Source organism: Akebia trifoliata, chromosome 3, assembly GCF_017979445.1.
Source record: "Akebia trifoliata isolate Shusen 1 chromosome 3, ASM1797944v1, whole genome shotgun sequence".
Classification (NCBI taxonomy): domain Eukaryota; kingdom Viridiplantae; phylum Streptophyta; class Magnoliopsida; order Ranunculales; family Lardizabalaceae; genus Akebia; species Akebia trifoliata.
The window spans coordinates 30,678,150-30,696,101 of NC_141377.1; the positions used below are offsets into that span (position 1 = coordinate 30,678,150).

A 17,952-nucleotide genomic window follows, 5' to 3' on the forward strand; every position below is an offset into this window, starting at 1 on the left:
GTTTTCTTGCTTCTGTTTCCGATGTTTCTCTTCCTACTACTGTTGCAGATACTATTGCTCATCCTGAGTGGCGCGCAGCTATGATTGATGAGTTGACTGCTCTTGAAAAGACTCAAACTTGGAAAATTGTGCCTCTTCCGTCTGGAAGGAAAGCTGTGGGTTGTCGCTGGGTATTCACGCTTAAGCATAATCCGGATGGTTCCATTGCTCGTTATAAGGCCCGTCTGGTGGCCAAAGGTTATGCTCAGACTTATGGGATTGATTATCAGGAAACTTTTGCTCCGGTTGCCAAGATGACCACCATTCGCGTTCTCCTTTCTGTTGCTGCTATCCGAGGATGGCCTCTTTTTCAGTTAGATGTCAAGAATGCTTTTCTCAATGGTGATCTTCAAGAAGAAGTCTATATGGTCCAACCTCCTGGGTTTCTTTCTTCTGCTTCTCCTGCACATGTTTGTCGTCTTTGCCGGTCTCTTTATGGTCTGAAGCAGTCTCCTCGTGCTTGGTCTGAGCGCTTCACTAAGGCCATGCATCAGTTTGGTTTCCATCAGAGTTCTGCTGATCACACCTTGTTCTTGCGTCACTCCCGAGGCAAAACTGTTGCTCTGATTGTGTATGTGGATGATATTGTTCTTACTGGAGATGATGCCGATAGCCTTACCGAGGTCAAAACTTACTTAGGACGTCAATTTGAGATTAAGGACCTTGGACATCTTCGCTATTTTCTGGGTATTGAGGTTGCCGGATCCCGGTCTGGTATATTTATTTCTCAACGTAAGTATGTTCTTGACTTACTTAGTGCCTCTGGTCAACTTGGATCTCGTCCAGCTGATACTCCTATTGAGCAGAATCACAGGTTGGCTGATTCTGAGGGGGAGTGTGTGTCCAATATTGGCCAATATCAGCGTCTTGTGGGAAAATTAATCTACTTGTCTATGACTCACCCTGACATTGCTTATGCTGTTAGTGTTGTAAGTCAGTTTATGCACTCGCCTCGAACATCTCATCTTGCTGCTGTTTATCGTATTCTTAGATACCTTAAGGGATGTCTTGGTCGAGGTATTTTATTCAACAATCATGGTCATCTTCGCATTGAGGCATGGACAGATGCAGATTATGCTGGTTCAGTGACTGATAGACGGTCTATTTCTGGGTATTGTACTAAAGTTGGTGGTAACTTGGTAACTTGGCGTAGTAAGAAGCAAGATGTGGTTTTTCGGTCAAGTGCTGAGTCAGAATACAAAGCCATGACACTTGGAATATGCGAGTTGTTGTGGCTCAAAATCTTATTAGTTGATTTATGTCTTCCTGTGCCGGTCCCCTTCTTACTATATTGCGATAATAAATCAGCTATTAGCATAGCTGCAAATCCGGTTCAGCATGACAGAACGAAGCACATAGAAGTTGATCGTCATTTCATTAGAGAAAAGATAGTTTCTGGACAGATTTGTACTCCCTTTGTCCCTACCTCTCAACAACTTACTGATGTTCTTACTAAAGGTGTTAGTAAAACCTCCTTTGAAGATGTCTTGTCCAAGTTGGGCATTGTTGATATCCACGCACCAACTTGAGGGGGAGTGTTAAATAAGTCTGTAGGGTTATTTTAGTCTTTTCACTTCTTTCTCTTATGTAATACTTATATAGCCTAATTAGGGCTAATCAATCTAATAACTTTTCTCTCCATTGCTTTCAACTGTTTTCCAACCAATCTCTGGTATCTACTAGTATCAACAGGAACACTTCCCTCTTTCCAAAGCTTTACATTGGGATCCATAGGAGTCTCAGTCGGTTTACAACCACTCAACCAGGTTTCCTTCAAAAGATCTAGAATATACTTTTGTTGAGAGACAACGATTCCTTTCCTTGAACGAGCAACTTCCATGCCAAGGAAATATCTTACCGCTCCCAAATCCTTGATCTCGAATTCTAATGCAAGGCTCTTCTTTAGTCTCTCTATTTCGATCACATCATCACCCGTGAGAATAATATCATCAACATAAACTATTAGCACAACAACCTTTCCTTCATGAGAGAACTTGAAAAATAAGGTATGATCAGCTTGTCCTTGAGAATATCCTTGTTTTCTGATAGACTGTGTGAACTTCTCAAACCAAGCCCTTGGAGACTGTTTGAGACCATACAGGGACTTTTTTAATTTGCATACTCTTGAGCCAAACTTTTCCTCAAAGCCCGACGGACTATCCATGTACACTTCTTCCTCTAAATCACCATTGAGGAAGGCATTCTTCACATCTAGTTGTTGCAAGGGCCAGTCCAGATTAGCAGCAATAAATAAAAGTACTCTCACTGTGTTTAATTTTGCAACAGGAGCAAAAGTTTTAGAATAATCAATGCCATATGTCTGGGTGAATCCCTTTGCCACCAACCTAGCCTTGTATCTTTCCACTGAACCATCAGAGTTGTACTTCACAGTGAAGACTCATTTACAACCCACAGTGGTCTTCCCAGCTGGCAATGCCTCAACACTCCAAGTATTGTTCTTCTCAAGAGCTCTCATCTCTTCAAGTACTGCTTCCTTCCACTTTGGAACCTTTAGAGCCTCCTGTACACTATTAGGAATTTCTACACTGGACAATTGAGAGGTAAAAGCAACAAGAGATGAAGACAATTTCGAGTATGACACAAATTTAACAGTGGATGACTAGAATAAGATCTAACCCTTTTACGAAGAGTTATAGGAATGTCTAAATCAGAAGGCTTAGACTGACTGTTAGGAAGAGAGAGAATTACCTGTAACAGACTCAGATTGTTGATTCATCCTTGGTTTCAGAATCATGGCTGTGCTGTAGAGTCAATTCGTCTTTCCTTTTCTTATGATTCTTCTTCAAGTAAATAATCCCTTTCCAAGTTCGGTCACCTTCCTTGAATCTATTATCATGTTGTGACATTATAGTAGGCTGTTCCCTATTTTTGATTTCCAAAAATTGTTGTTCAAAATTCTATTTTTAGATTGTTTTTCAAATGTAGGCCTAGACTCAAGGGAAACATCACTTCATAATAGGAGGAGTTTCAAGGAACAAATCTTGGCCATTTACTATAGGTGCAGAGATACTAGACTCAAGACTCTTGCGAGAGAAACACATCATCTGAGAGAAAAACATTGCTCGAGTTAAATGAATCTTCTTTAAAAATTTCCCCCTGAAGATGAATATCCTTAAAATATGGTTATTTTTAAAAAAATATAACATCCATTGTGACAAAACATTTTTTCGATATCGGGTCAAAACATTTATAACCTTTCTGAGTTGGGGAGTAACCAATGAAGACACATTTTATAACTCTGGGCTCAAGTTTTCCAATTTTTCGATGTTCATGAACAAAAACCGTACAACCAAATATTTTTAGAGGTAGATCAACAGAAAGTCTAGCAGTTGGAAAACAATTTGTGAAAACTTGGAAAGGAGTTCGAAATTGTAAAACTTTGGAGGGCATTCTGTTTATTAAGTACGCAGCAGTTAAAATAGCTCTCCCCACAGATACTTGGGAACTTTAGTTGCAAAAAGTAACGCGCAAGCCACCTCCAATAGATGTTTATTTTTTCTTTCTGCAACACCATTCTGTTGGGGTGTATCGATGCAAGAACTGTGATGAATTATTCCTTTTTCAAGAAAAAAATTTCCCCAGGTCATGTTAAAATACTCTTTCCCATTATCACTCCTGAAAACTTGTATGTTAGTTTGAAATTGAGTCTGCACCATATTGTAAAAATTTTAAAAACTCGTTCAGCCTCTGATTTTTCTTTCAATAAATACACCCAGCAGAGTCGAGTATGATCATCCGTAAATGTGATGAACCATCTCTTGTTAGAAGGTGTACTGATTTATTAAGACCCCAAACATCACTATGAATAATAGTGAAAGGTTTTGATGGTTTATATGGTTGTGAAGGAAAAGATGTACGGTGGTGTTTTGCAAATTCGCATATTTCACAATGAAACATAGATGGATCTTTATTGCCAAACAACTTAGGAAACAAATGTTTTAAATATTTGAAACTTGGATGTCCTAATCTTAAATGCTATAACATAATATTATTATTGGAAACAGAAATAGATTCAAAGCAGGAACTTATTTGTTGAGATTGTCGCCTCGATTCAGATTCATCATCAAGGAAGTAGAGTCCTCCACTCTGTTTAGCACTGCCAATCATCCTCCCCAAGGTCAAATCCTGGAACATACAATGAATTGGGAAAAAATTAGTTTGACAGTTTTGATCACAGGCTAGCTTACTGACAGACAAAAGATTACAAGAAAGTTTGGGAACGTGAAGAACATCGTGAAGAGTGAGTGATAGAGATACTATAATAGAACATTTTCCTGCAATGGCTGAAAGAAGGGCCATTTGCAATCTTAATTTTCTGATTACCTGCACAAGGATTATACGAAGAAAAAAGATTTGACAACCCCGTTATATGATCGGTTGCACCTGAATCGATGATCCAGGTGCGATTAGGGTTGACACCAATGAGAGTTGTTTTCAGGTAATTACCTTTTTGAGCCAAAGAACAAGAATGATTTTTCTGAGACTCGAGAAACTTGTACAGTTGGTTTGTCTATCTGATCCTTGGTGAAAGGAAACGAACTTGAAGAAGACTGCTGCTCTTGATCCGAGATACTAGCTAGAAGTACACGCCCCTCTCCACCAGACTTTTTCTTCCAGTTTTGAGGCTTGCCATGAATTTTCCAGCAGGTTTCCCGTGTGTGCCACAGACGTTTGCAGTGATCTCACCAAGGCCATTCAGAATGCTTACCATCCTTCTTCACCTCCTCCTGAAAACCCGAGTTGCAAGGGCAGAACTTTCTACTTCAAAGTTAGTAGTACTAGGAACCGATTTGTTGTTAAGCATCACACTCTGCCGTGTTTCTTCTCTCCGAACATCTGAGAAGGCCTCACAAATTGTTAGCAGAGGAGTTTTCCTTAACATTCGGCCCCACACCTCGTCTAACTCTTTGTTAAGTCCTGCCAAGAACATAAATACACGATCATTCTCCTGTCGTTTCATGAATTAGACATTATCATTCGCGCACTCCCAGACATCATCATAACAGAGGTCTAACTCCTGCCACAATGTCATCACTCGTTGTAGTAGGAGGTTAAATCTCGGTCACCCTGTTTCACGTGCCAAAGTTTGGATTTTAAACCAAAAATCTACGAAGAATTTTCTAGATCGGAATACGTATCCCTGACTGCTTCCTAAACATCTTTGGCCGTTGGCAGGAATATGAAGGGCTTGCCAATTGTGGGTTCCATTGAGTTCACCAACCATGCAATAATAAAAAAAAATTCTGATTTCCAGGTCTTGAGAGTCGAATCTACGTCTGCAGGTTTTGTCACTTCTCCTGTCAGATATCCAAACTTCCCCTTGCCTTCCAAAATCAAACGAACGATTTGCGACCATTCCGTGTAGTTTTTTCCATTTAGACTGTGGATATTCAATTGGAACGAATTTGGGGACCCTTACGAACCACTGAATGAGATGGAGGAGTTCAGGTTCGAACTTGCAGTGCTTTCCCCTGACGCCGCTGAGTCCTTGCTGGTCGCACTGGTTAAATTCGTCTTCTACGGATTTTGGCCCGCCATAGGTAATCCCTAGATCAAAACCTAATGCTCTGATATCATGTAGAAAGATTGAATTTATTGAGAATTCTTGGATGATCATTACAAATGCCCCAATAGTGGTATTTATAGACTAATTATCCTGTTACAAGAATAATCTAGAAATTCAAGAATAATCTAGAATAATAAACCAACTATCCTATTGTAGAAGATTACAGGAATATTCTAGAAAAGTCAAGAGTGATCAAGAAGAATATCCTATTTTCCTGATTCTATGAGATCAGATTTCTTGATTCTCCTACAACTTTTTCAGATCATATTCAGATTTCGAGAAGAACTTAGTGCTTCCATACTTGAAGAGATGGGAATAATACAAGAAGAAGATCGAATGCTTGCATCGCCAGCCAAACAATCAGTTGCCATCCTCCCCGAGGAGGATCTTATTTCACAAACTATTGCCAATGACAAGGAGCTGAAGCAACTAAAAGGACTAAGATAGCTTCGTCTGATTTTACTATGACTTCTGGAATTCAAGATACAACCCATCAAGATTTGGGGTTGTGTTCTTCTCAACATGGTTTAAAACCTTGTAACTAGTAGAAGAAGGTTGTCTGGTTTGGGCCTCCATTAATCAGAATGTCCACTGATTCTACCACCACTAACCATCCTTTTTAGATGACATTAATACTCAAAAGGATACAAGGCTTCCATGTGTACTATGTGGGGTTGCATGTTTGACCCCAACATATGAAGCCTACATAGGGCACTTGCTTTGTCAGTCAACAAGATCAGAGCAACCCTTTACAAAAAGGATAGGGAAACCCCATCGTGGGTAGTTCATTGAGTGAGAGCCTCAGCACTTGACGAGTCTGTTAACATTGCAAGCCCCTTAATGCAAAGGATGCCTACAATCATATGTGGCACCTTTGGATCGCTATTCTTGTGGGCTTGTCTTTAGTGGGGAGTGCAAGTGGACTTCTAAATTTTGCCGAGGGAAGGACTGTATTCCATGTCTTGCTACCTTGGTAGAGGTATCTAACTGTTAGAACACAAGAACTAGAGTTTCCCCAACTCCTCTTTTCTATTTAAGGACCCCTTCATTCCAAATGGGATGAGGAGTCATGATGGTGACACTTGGATAATCCATTCATCTCAATGAGTAAGTTCTTTGTCTCCCAAAGCCTTTCCTCTTAACTCTCTTAACACTTGACTGGAACTAAATGTCCAATTAGTAGGTTAGGCACAAACCTGAATCGTGGACTACCTCTCAACTGCGGATTATTGCAAACTGTAGCTATTTGAAGAAGTTCAAGGCCTTGGGGGAGAAGAATTGTCAATTCTCATAATGAGAGCTTGACAACTTTTTATATATAATTAATAAACGAGTGAATAGACGTAACACCCTTACATGGAAATAATAGAAGATAAAAAGATAAAAAATAGAAAAGCATAAACATAAACATTATTTCCAATACTCTCCCTCAAGCTGGGGAAAATATATCAACTAAGTCCAGTTTGACAAGATGAGAGTTAGTGATAGAAGGACCAACAGACTTCATAAATATATCGGCAAGCTGATCTGAAGAAGTTACAAAGACTGTTTGAAGAGTACCAGTTCGAATTTTCTCCCTGAGAAAGTGAATATCAACTTCTTAATGCTTGGTCCTCTCATGAAGAACTGAGTCAAAGGCAAGCATGATGGTAGATTTGTTATCACAAAATAAAGTAGAAGAGCCAGAGATAGGAAATCTCAGCTTCGTCAGTAAAGATCTAAACCAAATAAGCTCACAAGTGCCAAGGGCCATAGTCTGATACTTAGCTTCAGCAGAAGAATGGGAAATTACATTCTGTTTCTTACTTTTCCATGAGATCAAGTTACTATCATAGAAAATACAGAAACCAGAGGTAGATCTCTTATCTGTAAGAGAACCAGCATAATCAACATTAGTGAAACATGATAACTATGGTTGAGCAATAGACGAGTAGAAAAGCCCAAGATCAAGACGAGACTTAAAATAACGAAGAATATGATAAGCAACATCAAGATGAGAGGAGTCAGGAGCATGCATGAACTGATTGACTACACTAACCACAAAGGTCAAATCCGGTCTAGTGTTGGTCAGATAAATCGGTCGACCAACGAGTCTCTGATAAGAAGAATGATCAGATAAAAGATCACCAGATTCGGCATGAAGATGATGATTTTGATCCATAGGGAATGAGGTAGGACGACAACCAAGCATCCCAGTGTCTTGAAAAAGATCTAAAGTGTATTTGCGCTGAGATAACGAAATACCACGACGTGAGCGGGTCACTTCTATCCTCAAGAAGTACTTGAGGGGACCCTAGTCTTTAACCTCAAAAGCACGACCCAATAGCCTTTTTACTTTGTCATTCCATTGTGCATCATCTCCAGTCACAATGTCATCCACATTAACCAAACCAATGATGCAACGACCATCCACTCCTCAACAAATAACCTCAGAGAAACATTGAAACCAAGCTCGCGAGGACTATTTCAGACCATAAAGGCAGCAGAACTGCTCCGAATACTCCCTTTAAAGACGAAACTTAAGAGGGGGGTCCATGTAAATGACCTCAGTCAGATCACCATTCAGAAATGCATTCTTCGCATTGAGTTGGTCAAGGGGTCACGAGTGACATGCAACTAAAGAGATTAGGAGGCAAACAATGGAGATGAGGGGTCTTGTCCTGAACAAAATAAGCGCACTCAAAGACTCTAAGAGTAATGGGAAAAGAATGCTATCAGGTCGAAGAACATGAAGAGGCACCTGTCCCCCTAAGGTGCGATTTGGAACGCGATTAAAGAGAAAAGCCGCAGTGAGGATTGCCATATTCCAATATAACTTGGGAACATGCATCCCTCGAATAAGACAACAAACAATGTTCATGAGGTGGCGGTGTTTGCGTTCTACCTCTCCCCATTTTGTTCAAGAGTATGAGGACAAGTCAATTGATGAAGCATACTGTGTTCATGGAGATGGGATCAAATCCCATTAGAAATATATTCCTCCTCATTATCATACCTTAGAGATATAACAATGACGTTATACTGAGTCTTAATTATTTAAGAAAATTAACAAAAATAGGAAGTACCTTAGAACGAAAATGCATTAAATAAATCCAAGTACAACGATAATAGTCGTCAATAAATGTAACATAATATTTATGACCATTAAAAACAGTAATAAGGGAAGGCCCCTACACATCAGAATGAATTAAATCTAAATCAATGCATACGATGAATATAAGAAGTACGTGTGTTTAGAATGCTCATACGCAAAGCACTAAAACTTGTGTCTACTACAAGAAGTTTTTTAAATAGGAAATAAAAAACATAAGTGCTAAAAATTATCATGTCCTAAGTGAGCATACCATAAATATAAAGTCTGAGAAGAAAAAGTATGGTTGCCAGAGAGGGGAAGCACAGAAGTTGGAACAACAGTTGGTTGAGATCCAAACAGATACAATCCATCCTTCATATCCCTTGCCAAAAATCCTCTAAGTCAGGTCCTGAAAAATACAGTTAGTAGGAAAAAATGTTACATAACAATTTAGAGATTTGATAATACTACTCACAGACAAAATGTTAAGAGATAGATTCGGAACATGAAGAATAGATTCAAGAGAAAAGTCAGAAGATAAGGGGATGGTACCCTTGTTTTTGATAGGAGTAAGAGACCCATCAGTAAGGCGAACCTCCTTATGAGTAGTAGGAAAAAATAGAAGTAAAATGACTAGACTCACCGGTCATGTGATGAGAGGTACCAAAATCAATTACCCAAGTCAGAAGAGCGGAATTAGATTGAGTGATATGAAATACAGAAGATGTACTTGGGGGTGTGGTAACTGAGGTCATAGTCGAAGATTAATGAATATGAGCATGAATCTGATCCCGTACAATAGTGGCAAACTGAGTCTGAAGTTATTGCAAATCAATAGTGCTAAGAGCAGATATAGGATCAGTAAGAGGAACTAGTGATGACTCTACAATGGCAGCACGAGGAGAAGAATGCTCCAAAGTAGAAATGGTAGGAGATCGCAACAGATGGGGATAGTGCTAAAAACATTAGGCCTTCTCATGGCCAGTCTTCCCACAATGACTGTAAGTAAGACTACTTTCTTTACCATGACCACGACCACGACTCCCAAATCCCTGGGCACGAGAGTTAGAAAAACCTGAATTGACTGCTAAAACCATCTGATCTATAGTTGGTGCAGAAAGAATACCAGGGGCCTGAGTCTGAGATGGTACTACACGACGACGGCGTTCATTACTATCAATAGTTGCAAAAGCCTCAAATGAGGAAGGCAAATGAGAGGTGTTAAGGATCTGGGTCCGTAGTGCCTCAAACTCAGATTGTAGGCCCATGAGAAACTGATATGTTTGATGTCGAGAAATCCTTTTAACTACATACACTATTGATAGTTGCAAAGGCCTTAAATGAGGTGTTAAGGATCTGGGTCCATAGTCTCTCAAACTCAGATCGTAGGCCCATGAGAAATTGGTATGTCTAATGTCAAGAAATCCTCTTAACCACATACCCGGTTGCTTCTACAAACAACTCAGCCATAGACTCATAATGAGAGAGGTTCTCCCAACGAGATTGAAAAAACTAAAATAATCAGCTACAATCTGAGTACCTTGAGTAGCCTGTGCAATGTCATGATATAGCTCATAAATCCTCAAATCATTTCGAGCATGCACATATGTCTGAGTGAGAGCGAACCACAATAAGGAGACCGTCTCATGATACATAAACATGATGTAGATGCGTTGTTCCATGGAATTAAACAACCACCCAAGAAGGGTGCAATTGTCGATCTCCCATTGTTCAAATTTGGGATTGGTGATGGGTGGCTTAGTAACGGTGGCCAAAAGCCATCCGAATTTACCTTGACTACCCAAATAGAGTCTCACAGAGCGAGACCATGACTGAAAATTCCGACCATCTAATAAGGCATTGGTAATATGTTGGGCTGAGGAATTTTCCCCAAGAATAGTATTAAATTCCTTGTTCTCTTGGTTCGATGTCATATCGCATGAAGAACAAGAGGAGTTTCAAGAGCAAGGCAATAAGATGGAAATTTTGGCTTGAAGGGAGTTCTCTAGCAACCTCAAACCAATGTGTGATCACCCACCAAAAAAAAAAAAAAAAAACAATAACAAAAGGTGGTGGTGGTGAAACTGTCACATAGCCCAGCCACACCAAAAACAGCAAGAGCAAGAGAAGATTGGGGGTGGTGAACCTCTATCACATAGCCCAGCCAAAAACAAGCAAACTATCAGAGGGCTTTAAACCTTATCGTAGGGCAGCAAGGAGGCACAAGGATGCACAAAAATTCCATCGCAGGGCAGTAGGGAACCCACACAACATGTGTAAATCTGCAGTGATTCACCCAACAACCTCACACAGCAGCAACCTCAATTATATCGCAGATCAGCCAGCATGTGTAAATTTACAATAATGCACCCAACAACCCACAGAATAACCTCACACAACAGCAGCCTCATGACAGCAAACCCTAATCGCAGGGCAATCCAGCCAGCAACATGGATCAAATCGAACAAGGAACTGCACTAGTGCATTGTATTGCATGGTGCAATTAGGGTAAAAGGAGAGAAGAACCCCCTAAGGGGAGACCCTTCAACGAAGACTCCTTGCTTAGGTTTGGTCCTTAAGAGTCAGATGGGTTGTTGGGACGATAGTAGAAGAGAGGGAGGTGTTGACTATGTAACTCCAAGAGGTCTAGGAGTCGAAGGAGAGACACAATCGATGGATTCCCTATAGGCTTTGATACCAAGAAGAATTGGAGAATAATTGTCAATTCTCATAATGAGAGCTTGATATATATATATATATTAATAAATGAGCGAATAGACGTAAACGCCCTTATATAGAAATAATAGAAGATAAAAAGATAAAAACCAGAAAAACATAAACATTATTTCCAATAAGGGGATCAAATTTGGTGTCAAGAAAGCATCTCTCCTGCAAGCTCACTCTTTACTCCCATTGCGACAAGGATAATTACCCTATCTCCATAATGCAACTTTCAACAATTGAGAGGATTTTTTATTTCTAGGTAAATCTTGCCATTCTTGTATGTCCACTATTCAGAGCATATGATTCTATCAAATCTTACGATTTGGATAAAAAAAGTTGGGCATGGGCATGCTTACATGTGGAGAAAATTATTCCCGTGGTTGTATTTTTTATTCCTTAAACTAAAAATTACAAAAAACAAAAGTTGGTGTTTTTACTAATTATTTAACATCTCCTAACGTGGATTGCATGAAATTCTTGTCAATGCACATAATTTGAAAGACTGAGAATTATGACTGCCTTGATTGCTATGAAAATTGGTCTATCATTATTTGCAAGTGCTAGGACAAAACTTTGTTATTATCATGATAAATTATGATGCACTTTTGAATGTGTGTAATTAGTTTTTTGGATATAATTTCATTTTTTTAAACTCATAAAGAGAAATCTTTAAGAATCTTACGAGCGAATGGTTTGAATCCTAAGCTGATTTGAATCCTACTCCTTATAAATTTAAAATCTGTTTGATTGTGAAAACATTGATAACCAAAAAATTGAAGCAAATTGGCATCTCTAACCATCAGTTCAATGGTTATTTTGTGGATTGTTGCCCATATTACTCTAATATCCATATAGATGCCTTTATATGATCTACTAGGACTTTCTTTTGTATTTGTTCGTGATGGTCCCTCAAAGAGGTGGACTACTACTAAAATGTGCCAGTGAGTTTGTAGGTCACATGTAGGGTCATTGATCCATTTGTTGTTTCCGCTACAAAGATTCCAATTATTCTTCCAACTAGTCCAAAACTCTAACCAAAAGAATTCGTAGAAGTCCTCATGAGGGGGTACATGATTATAACTTATCAGATTTGAACCTATTGTTTGCAGGTATGGAACCATGACTTCTTTTGGGAATCCATGCAGCCTGGGGGTGCTAAAATTCCTGGAGAAGGTGTTATTCAGCAGATTGAAAAGGATTTTGGTTCCTTCACTAATTTCAGGGAAAAATTTGTTGAAGCTGCCCTTACACTATTCGGTTCTGGCTGGATTTGGCTCGTTTGTGAGTGCTTTTTGGTCAAATATACTTTCCGAGCTTCTTGAACTAGATAGACTTTCTACTTAGCATCCGCTACACACACCACCACCCAAAGAAAAAAGAGCTTCTATTGCCTCACCAACTTTTATTAATGCCACCCAAGATGTGTGCTAATTCTTTGGTGATTTACATGTGAATTGGGGTGGTGTTACAAAAGTTGGTGTGGCAATAGAATCTCTCTAAAAAAAAAAAAAAATCTATTCTAATTCATTACATCCATTTTTTCCCAAGCATCTGGGGGAAACCTATTTTTGTTTCAGAGGCTATATCCTGTAAAAAATTCAGGTTTTCCCATCTGCTAAATATTAATTGTATTCACATCTGTTTTGTACCATCGATAATAAAAATGGACTCTTTGCGGTGTTTATTGTGTTTGGACACTCTGTGTCCCAAAGAACAAATGATGATACCCTTAAGGGCACCTTCATAACCATCCATTAGATTACCTGAATTGACAATAATGCCATGAGATGTTGCAACCAACCAACCAGCCAACGAGGGGTTGGTGAGTTGGCCAGGATCATTCCTCAGGAAGCAGAGGTCTTGAGTTCAAATCACTTCACCCCTTGTTGGCCACCATCCTGGTGCTTTAAAAGCCCAGTTACACAAGGCATGTGCTATGCTGGAAGGGGTGACAGGCTTGTCCATGAGATTAGTCGGACTAAGTCTGGATACACATGTATCAAAAAAGGGTTGTTTCAACCAACCATATCCGTCTAGGTACCTCTTATTTCCTCTTTTAAAATAGTTTTGTTTTCGTTCAAAATTTCAAAATGCCATAACTTCTTAATAGCTTATTAAGATGTCTGCATCCTAGTCATAAAAGTAAAACCGACTTCTTTCTTTAATCTCTCTCTGTCTCTCTCTCTCTCTCTTCCCCCCCCTCTTTTTTTTTGGAGGGTAGAAAACAAGGGATAGGTTGGATTTATCAGGTTGGTCCTCGAGTCCGACTTCAAAATTTTGGAGGAACCCTCCTCGTAACATGAAACGTGGCTTTTTGTGTTTATTTCAAGTCCCTACTTTTGGGTTAATAGTTGGGATATCTCCTTTGAGATACCACATGTGATCAAAAGGAGAGGGTTCTACCAAAATTTTGAAGTGGGATGGGTGCTTCAAAATTTTTTCCATTGGTCCTCTAGCCAGTGTAAAATTTATACCCAAAACCCATGACTTTTCAAATTATTTAACAATGGCATTTAGAAGAATTTGGATTTTTTTTATGAGACAACCTCCATTGGGTAGTCAATGGAATGGCCTACCACGACTACAGACACATACGACACATATTCAAGAGGGTGAGACTTACTATTTTACTTGAATGATCCTGATCATCTGTTGTATAAACTATACCTTTGTCCTGTATTTCATGACCATCCAAAACTCTGATGGGTGAGACTTACTATGCTTTAACTGTTCATGTTGTGGTTGCTTCAGTGAAGACAAGAGAGAAAAGGCTTGCAGTGGTTAAAACATCAAATGCCTTTAATCCACTCGTCTGGGATGATATCGTACGTCAATTTTTAAAACTCATTTGATCCATTCTGTTAATTCCCTCATAAAGATGTATTAACCACTTTTTGTTTGCAGCCCATCATCGGTCTGGATATGTGGGAGGTAAGGTGTTTTTTTTTTTCCTTTTATTAAAAATATGTTTATATATTGTAAATGCTAACATTTCCTCTCTTTTTTCTATCTTGTAGCATGCTTATTATCTAGATTACAAGGTATGCAAATATTTTTCCATATTTATTTTCCATCCAAATATTTTATGTCATCCAAAGTAATTAATACTGCATGATAGTCAGTAACTAGATAGTGTGGGAACTGAGAAGCTGTCTTCTATACCATCTCCAGGGGGTTTGGGACACTTCATTTGATGTGGTTCCCCCTGAGGTGATACTTTTTCTCATTTGGTTGAACCTAACCATCTAATCTAATTTTCATAGTTTGGACAATGAGAAAATAATTCGAAAACAGTTTCAGAGAAAACTAAAAGAACCTAGAGATTTAGATTGGATGATTGTGTTCATGCAATTGAATCAATTTTCATCTAGATCATCTTGTCTGAACCCATCAAATGGTGGGTCCTAACTGTCCAGATGTTTGTCATGTGTATGGTGGAGTGGTAATGACAACATCTAATGATGGTTTTTACTAATGAACCATGAGATCATTTATGGTTTTCAAGTTCAAATCTGTCCGTAAAGCAGTGAAAATATATGTCTGTCTTTATTTTTATTTTTTTTATGTTGGGTACATTCGAAAGTTTTTTATTGGTTGGAATTTTATGAGCAGAACGACAAAGGGCAATATGTGAACGCATTCATGAACCATCTCGTGTCATGGCATACAGTAACGGCACGCATGGCCCGTGCAGAGGCATTTGTGAATTTCGGGGAGCCAAAAGTTCCTGTCGCCTGAGATGCTTTGTATATACTTTTTTTTTTCTTCATTTTTTATTAGAAGGGGTGTAATGTAGTTTGACTTAATCCTAATCATGTTAAAACTTGCTAATTTAAATTAGAGAAAAAACATTTTTGTTGTTGTTTAGGGATTAGACGAGAAACTCTTACCTGTATTTAAGCTTTTGATGATACTAATTTTTGTAATAGTAAAGATCTAGGATTTTTCGCTTCCGAAGCCCAGTTGGTCTGATCGAACAAACAAACATATGCATAGGACGACTGCTATTCTATTAAATCATCTTATTTCCCTAGAGATTGAATTTATCTTGCCAACTTTATTTATTCCTACAAGATGCCATGAATCAGTGCTTTCACTTAGGCCTAACTCTCTGGTTTTGGGATAGCTTTTTCCTACTCAAAGCTGATTATATTGTCAAATTGGATAGTATATACTAACACACCATTTTTTTTTTAAGTAATGATTTTCTAACTAGAAAGTCTTCACTCAGTCAATACTTGGCTGGCGTGTCATGGACATGGAACCATAGATCTGTTTTCTCAGGATACACAAATGAATATTTCCATAAAAGATGCACATTTGTGTATCCCGAGGAACAGATCTATGGTTCAGTATCCATAACATGTCAGACGAGGATTGACCGAGTGAAGACTTTCTTGTTAGAATATCAGCACTTTTTTTTGTTTTTAAACTTAATAATTTTTACTATATTTGAATTATGTCATACATTAGGATCAACTACTTGTAGATCATAAGTTGCCTGTTGCACAACTTAAAAAGTAGTCTCTTTTTTTTTTTTTTTCATAAAAACATTCCTAACTTAATTCTACTACACCTAACAAGAGGGGTCTTTGTGATCTCTTCAAGCAAGTTATCAAGTGCAATTGGTACTTAGGTGTAAATCCTTTAAAAGTAATGAACCATATAATTTTTATTTAAAGGAAGTTTTTAAACAGAAGAATAGAGCTCCAACTTGGGTGGGCCTAACCCGAATCCATTGGGTTCAACCTGACATTGGATCAAGTTTGGACACAATTAACTAGGGTTTGGTGCTGGGTGGGAGAACAAAAGTACATTTCAATCTTTAGCTAATCATCCTCATTTTTTCTTATCATTTGCTTATAAATATAATTTCATGTAATATGAACTTTGAAATATATTTTTTATGACAAATAATTATAAATTATAAATTTTTTTTACATACCACTTTAATTATATAAGTCATTATCATTGCTAAATCATCTAATATTATTGAGGAATGAGCCAACCTGACATGGGTTGGGATTGAGTTGAGTGTTTCATGCTCGAGGTCGGGTTGGGTGTGGGCACAGGTTGGTGATTCTCAAGTGTCGGTCGGGTGCAGACCTGACCCCTTTTCCATAAAAGCCATGACCCTCTAGTGTCACCCATTTGAGTGATACAATGTAGAAGCTGAGAACCACATAATTGAAGAAGAGTTGGGGGGTGTGATAAGGTTGAGGACTTGAGGTGTTACGAGGCGTGGACATTAGAAAAATAGAATAGCTAGCCACACACCATATGCCATAGGTATTGAAAAACCAACATACAAATAAATATAAAATGTATAAAAAATAAAATAAAAAAATAGAAAAGATTTTATTTTAAATATATAAAAAGGGTCTCTTAGTCTATGATCCTAAATTTAAAATATAAATAAAAGATATCATTACATTGGAATAGGAATAGAAAGAGAAAAAATAATTATTAATGAGAACGGCGTGAAGATCTGATAAAATCTTCAAGGGCTTGAATTTGTTCCTTTGAAGGGGGAGTCTGGTTGTTCTTAATGGATCTGTGGACGTCGTATGTCGTTGAAGCCAAGAAGAGAAGCCTGACAAGAATTAAGAGACAATTTTCGTTATTTTATTTTATTTTATTAAAAAAAAAAAAAAAAAAAGAGAGAAAGAGAGATAAAGTTAGGGTTACCCAGATGCTGCAAGCAATATCTGTCTTGGAAATATGTATTTGCCGAATAGCTTCATCTCTCTGCTATTTCTGTAGTTGGAGGGAGATGAGTGATTACGTATCATGAATTTTCTCTTTCTTATATACGTGGCAACTCAAGGGACAAGCTCTAAGGTGTTGATCAAATGGGATTTTTTTTTTTATGAGAGTGGCATTATTTGCACACACCTAAAATGCTCAACGTACCCACTTATTTTCTCTGCAACCACTCAAGAGGCTACCTCACCCTCTCTCTCTCTCTCTCTCTCTCTCTCATTCTTGTTCTTCTTCGTTACATCCAGAAAGGTTTCAATAAGAGTTTGGATATTTGATTTTGCTTGTTTGTTTCACCCTAACACCTCAAAATAAAATTGAATCAAAACCATTCATATAAGAAACTTTGTGAGTGGAATTTTTGATTCGGTATGTAAATACCGAATCATTTTTGCGATGTTCAGTATGTACCTACTGATCTTAAATATTGAGATTCAGTATGGCACGTTATAGAATTGGATGCAATTGTATTATGATACTCGAGATACATTATATCATTATTAATGTATCTCATCACAAAGGGAAGGTAGTGATGGAGAATAATATATGTAGCAATAACAATTAAGATATTTTACATTATTAAGTATTAATAAATTAGAATATTTATATTACGTTAATTTTCATATCTTCATAGATGTAATCTCCATAAATACAAACATGCACAATTCATTAAAAAATTCTCAATAAAATCAAATTTCTACATGTTATCAAAACTCAAGCTCCACTAAACACATCATTCTTTAATGATGACACCACCGCATTCGTTGGA

General features: G+C 38.1%; 1 protein-coding gene and 1 long non-coding RNA gene across 2 annotated transcripts in view; one reads left to right on the forward strand and one right to left on the reverse strand.

Annotated features, from left to right (window-relative positions):
- The window catches only part of FSD3 (Fe superoxide dismutase 3), a 41,503-nt gene extending 26,047 nt beyond the window's left edge, over positions 1-15,456 (forward strand). Inside the window, 5 exon segments of the mRNA XM_086434298.1 lie at positions 12,533-12,704; positions 14,175-14,248; positions 14,328-14,354; positions 14,441-14,464; positions 15,036-15,456. Coding sequence (XP_086290424.1) covers positions 12,533-12,704; positions 14,175-14,248; positions 14,328-14,354; positions 14,441-14,464; positions 15,036-15,161 — 423 coding nt within the window. The 3' untranslated portion in view covers positions 15,162-15,456.
- A 1,306-nt stretch (positions 15,457-16,762) lies between these two features.
- Positions 16,763-17,402, reverse strand: LOC147406344 (uncharacterized). Its single transcript, XR_015176423.1, has 2 exons — positions 17,112-17,402; positions 16,763-17,016 (listed from the first exon to the last, which is right to left on the reverse strand). It is a non-coding gene; the product is annotated as an uncharacterized LOC147406344 (long non-coding RNA).
- Positions 17,403-17,952: the final 550 nt, after the last annotated feature.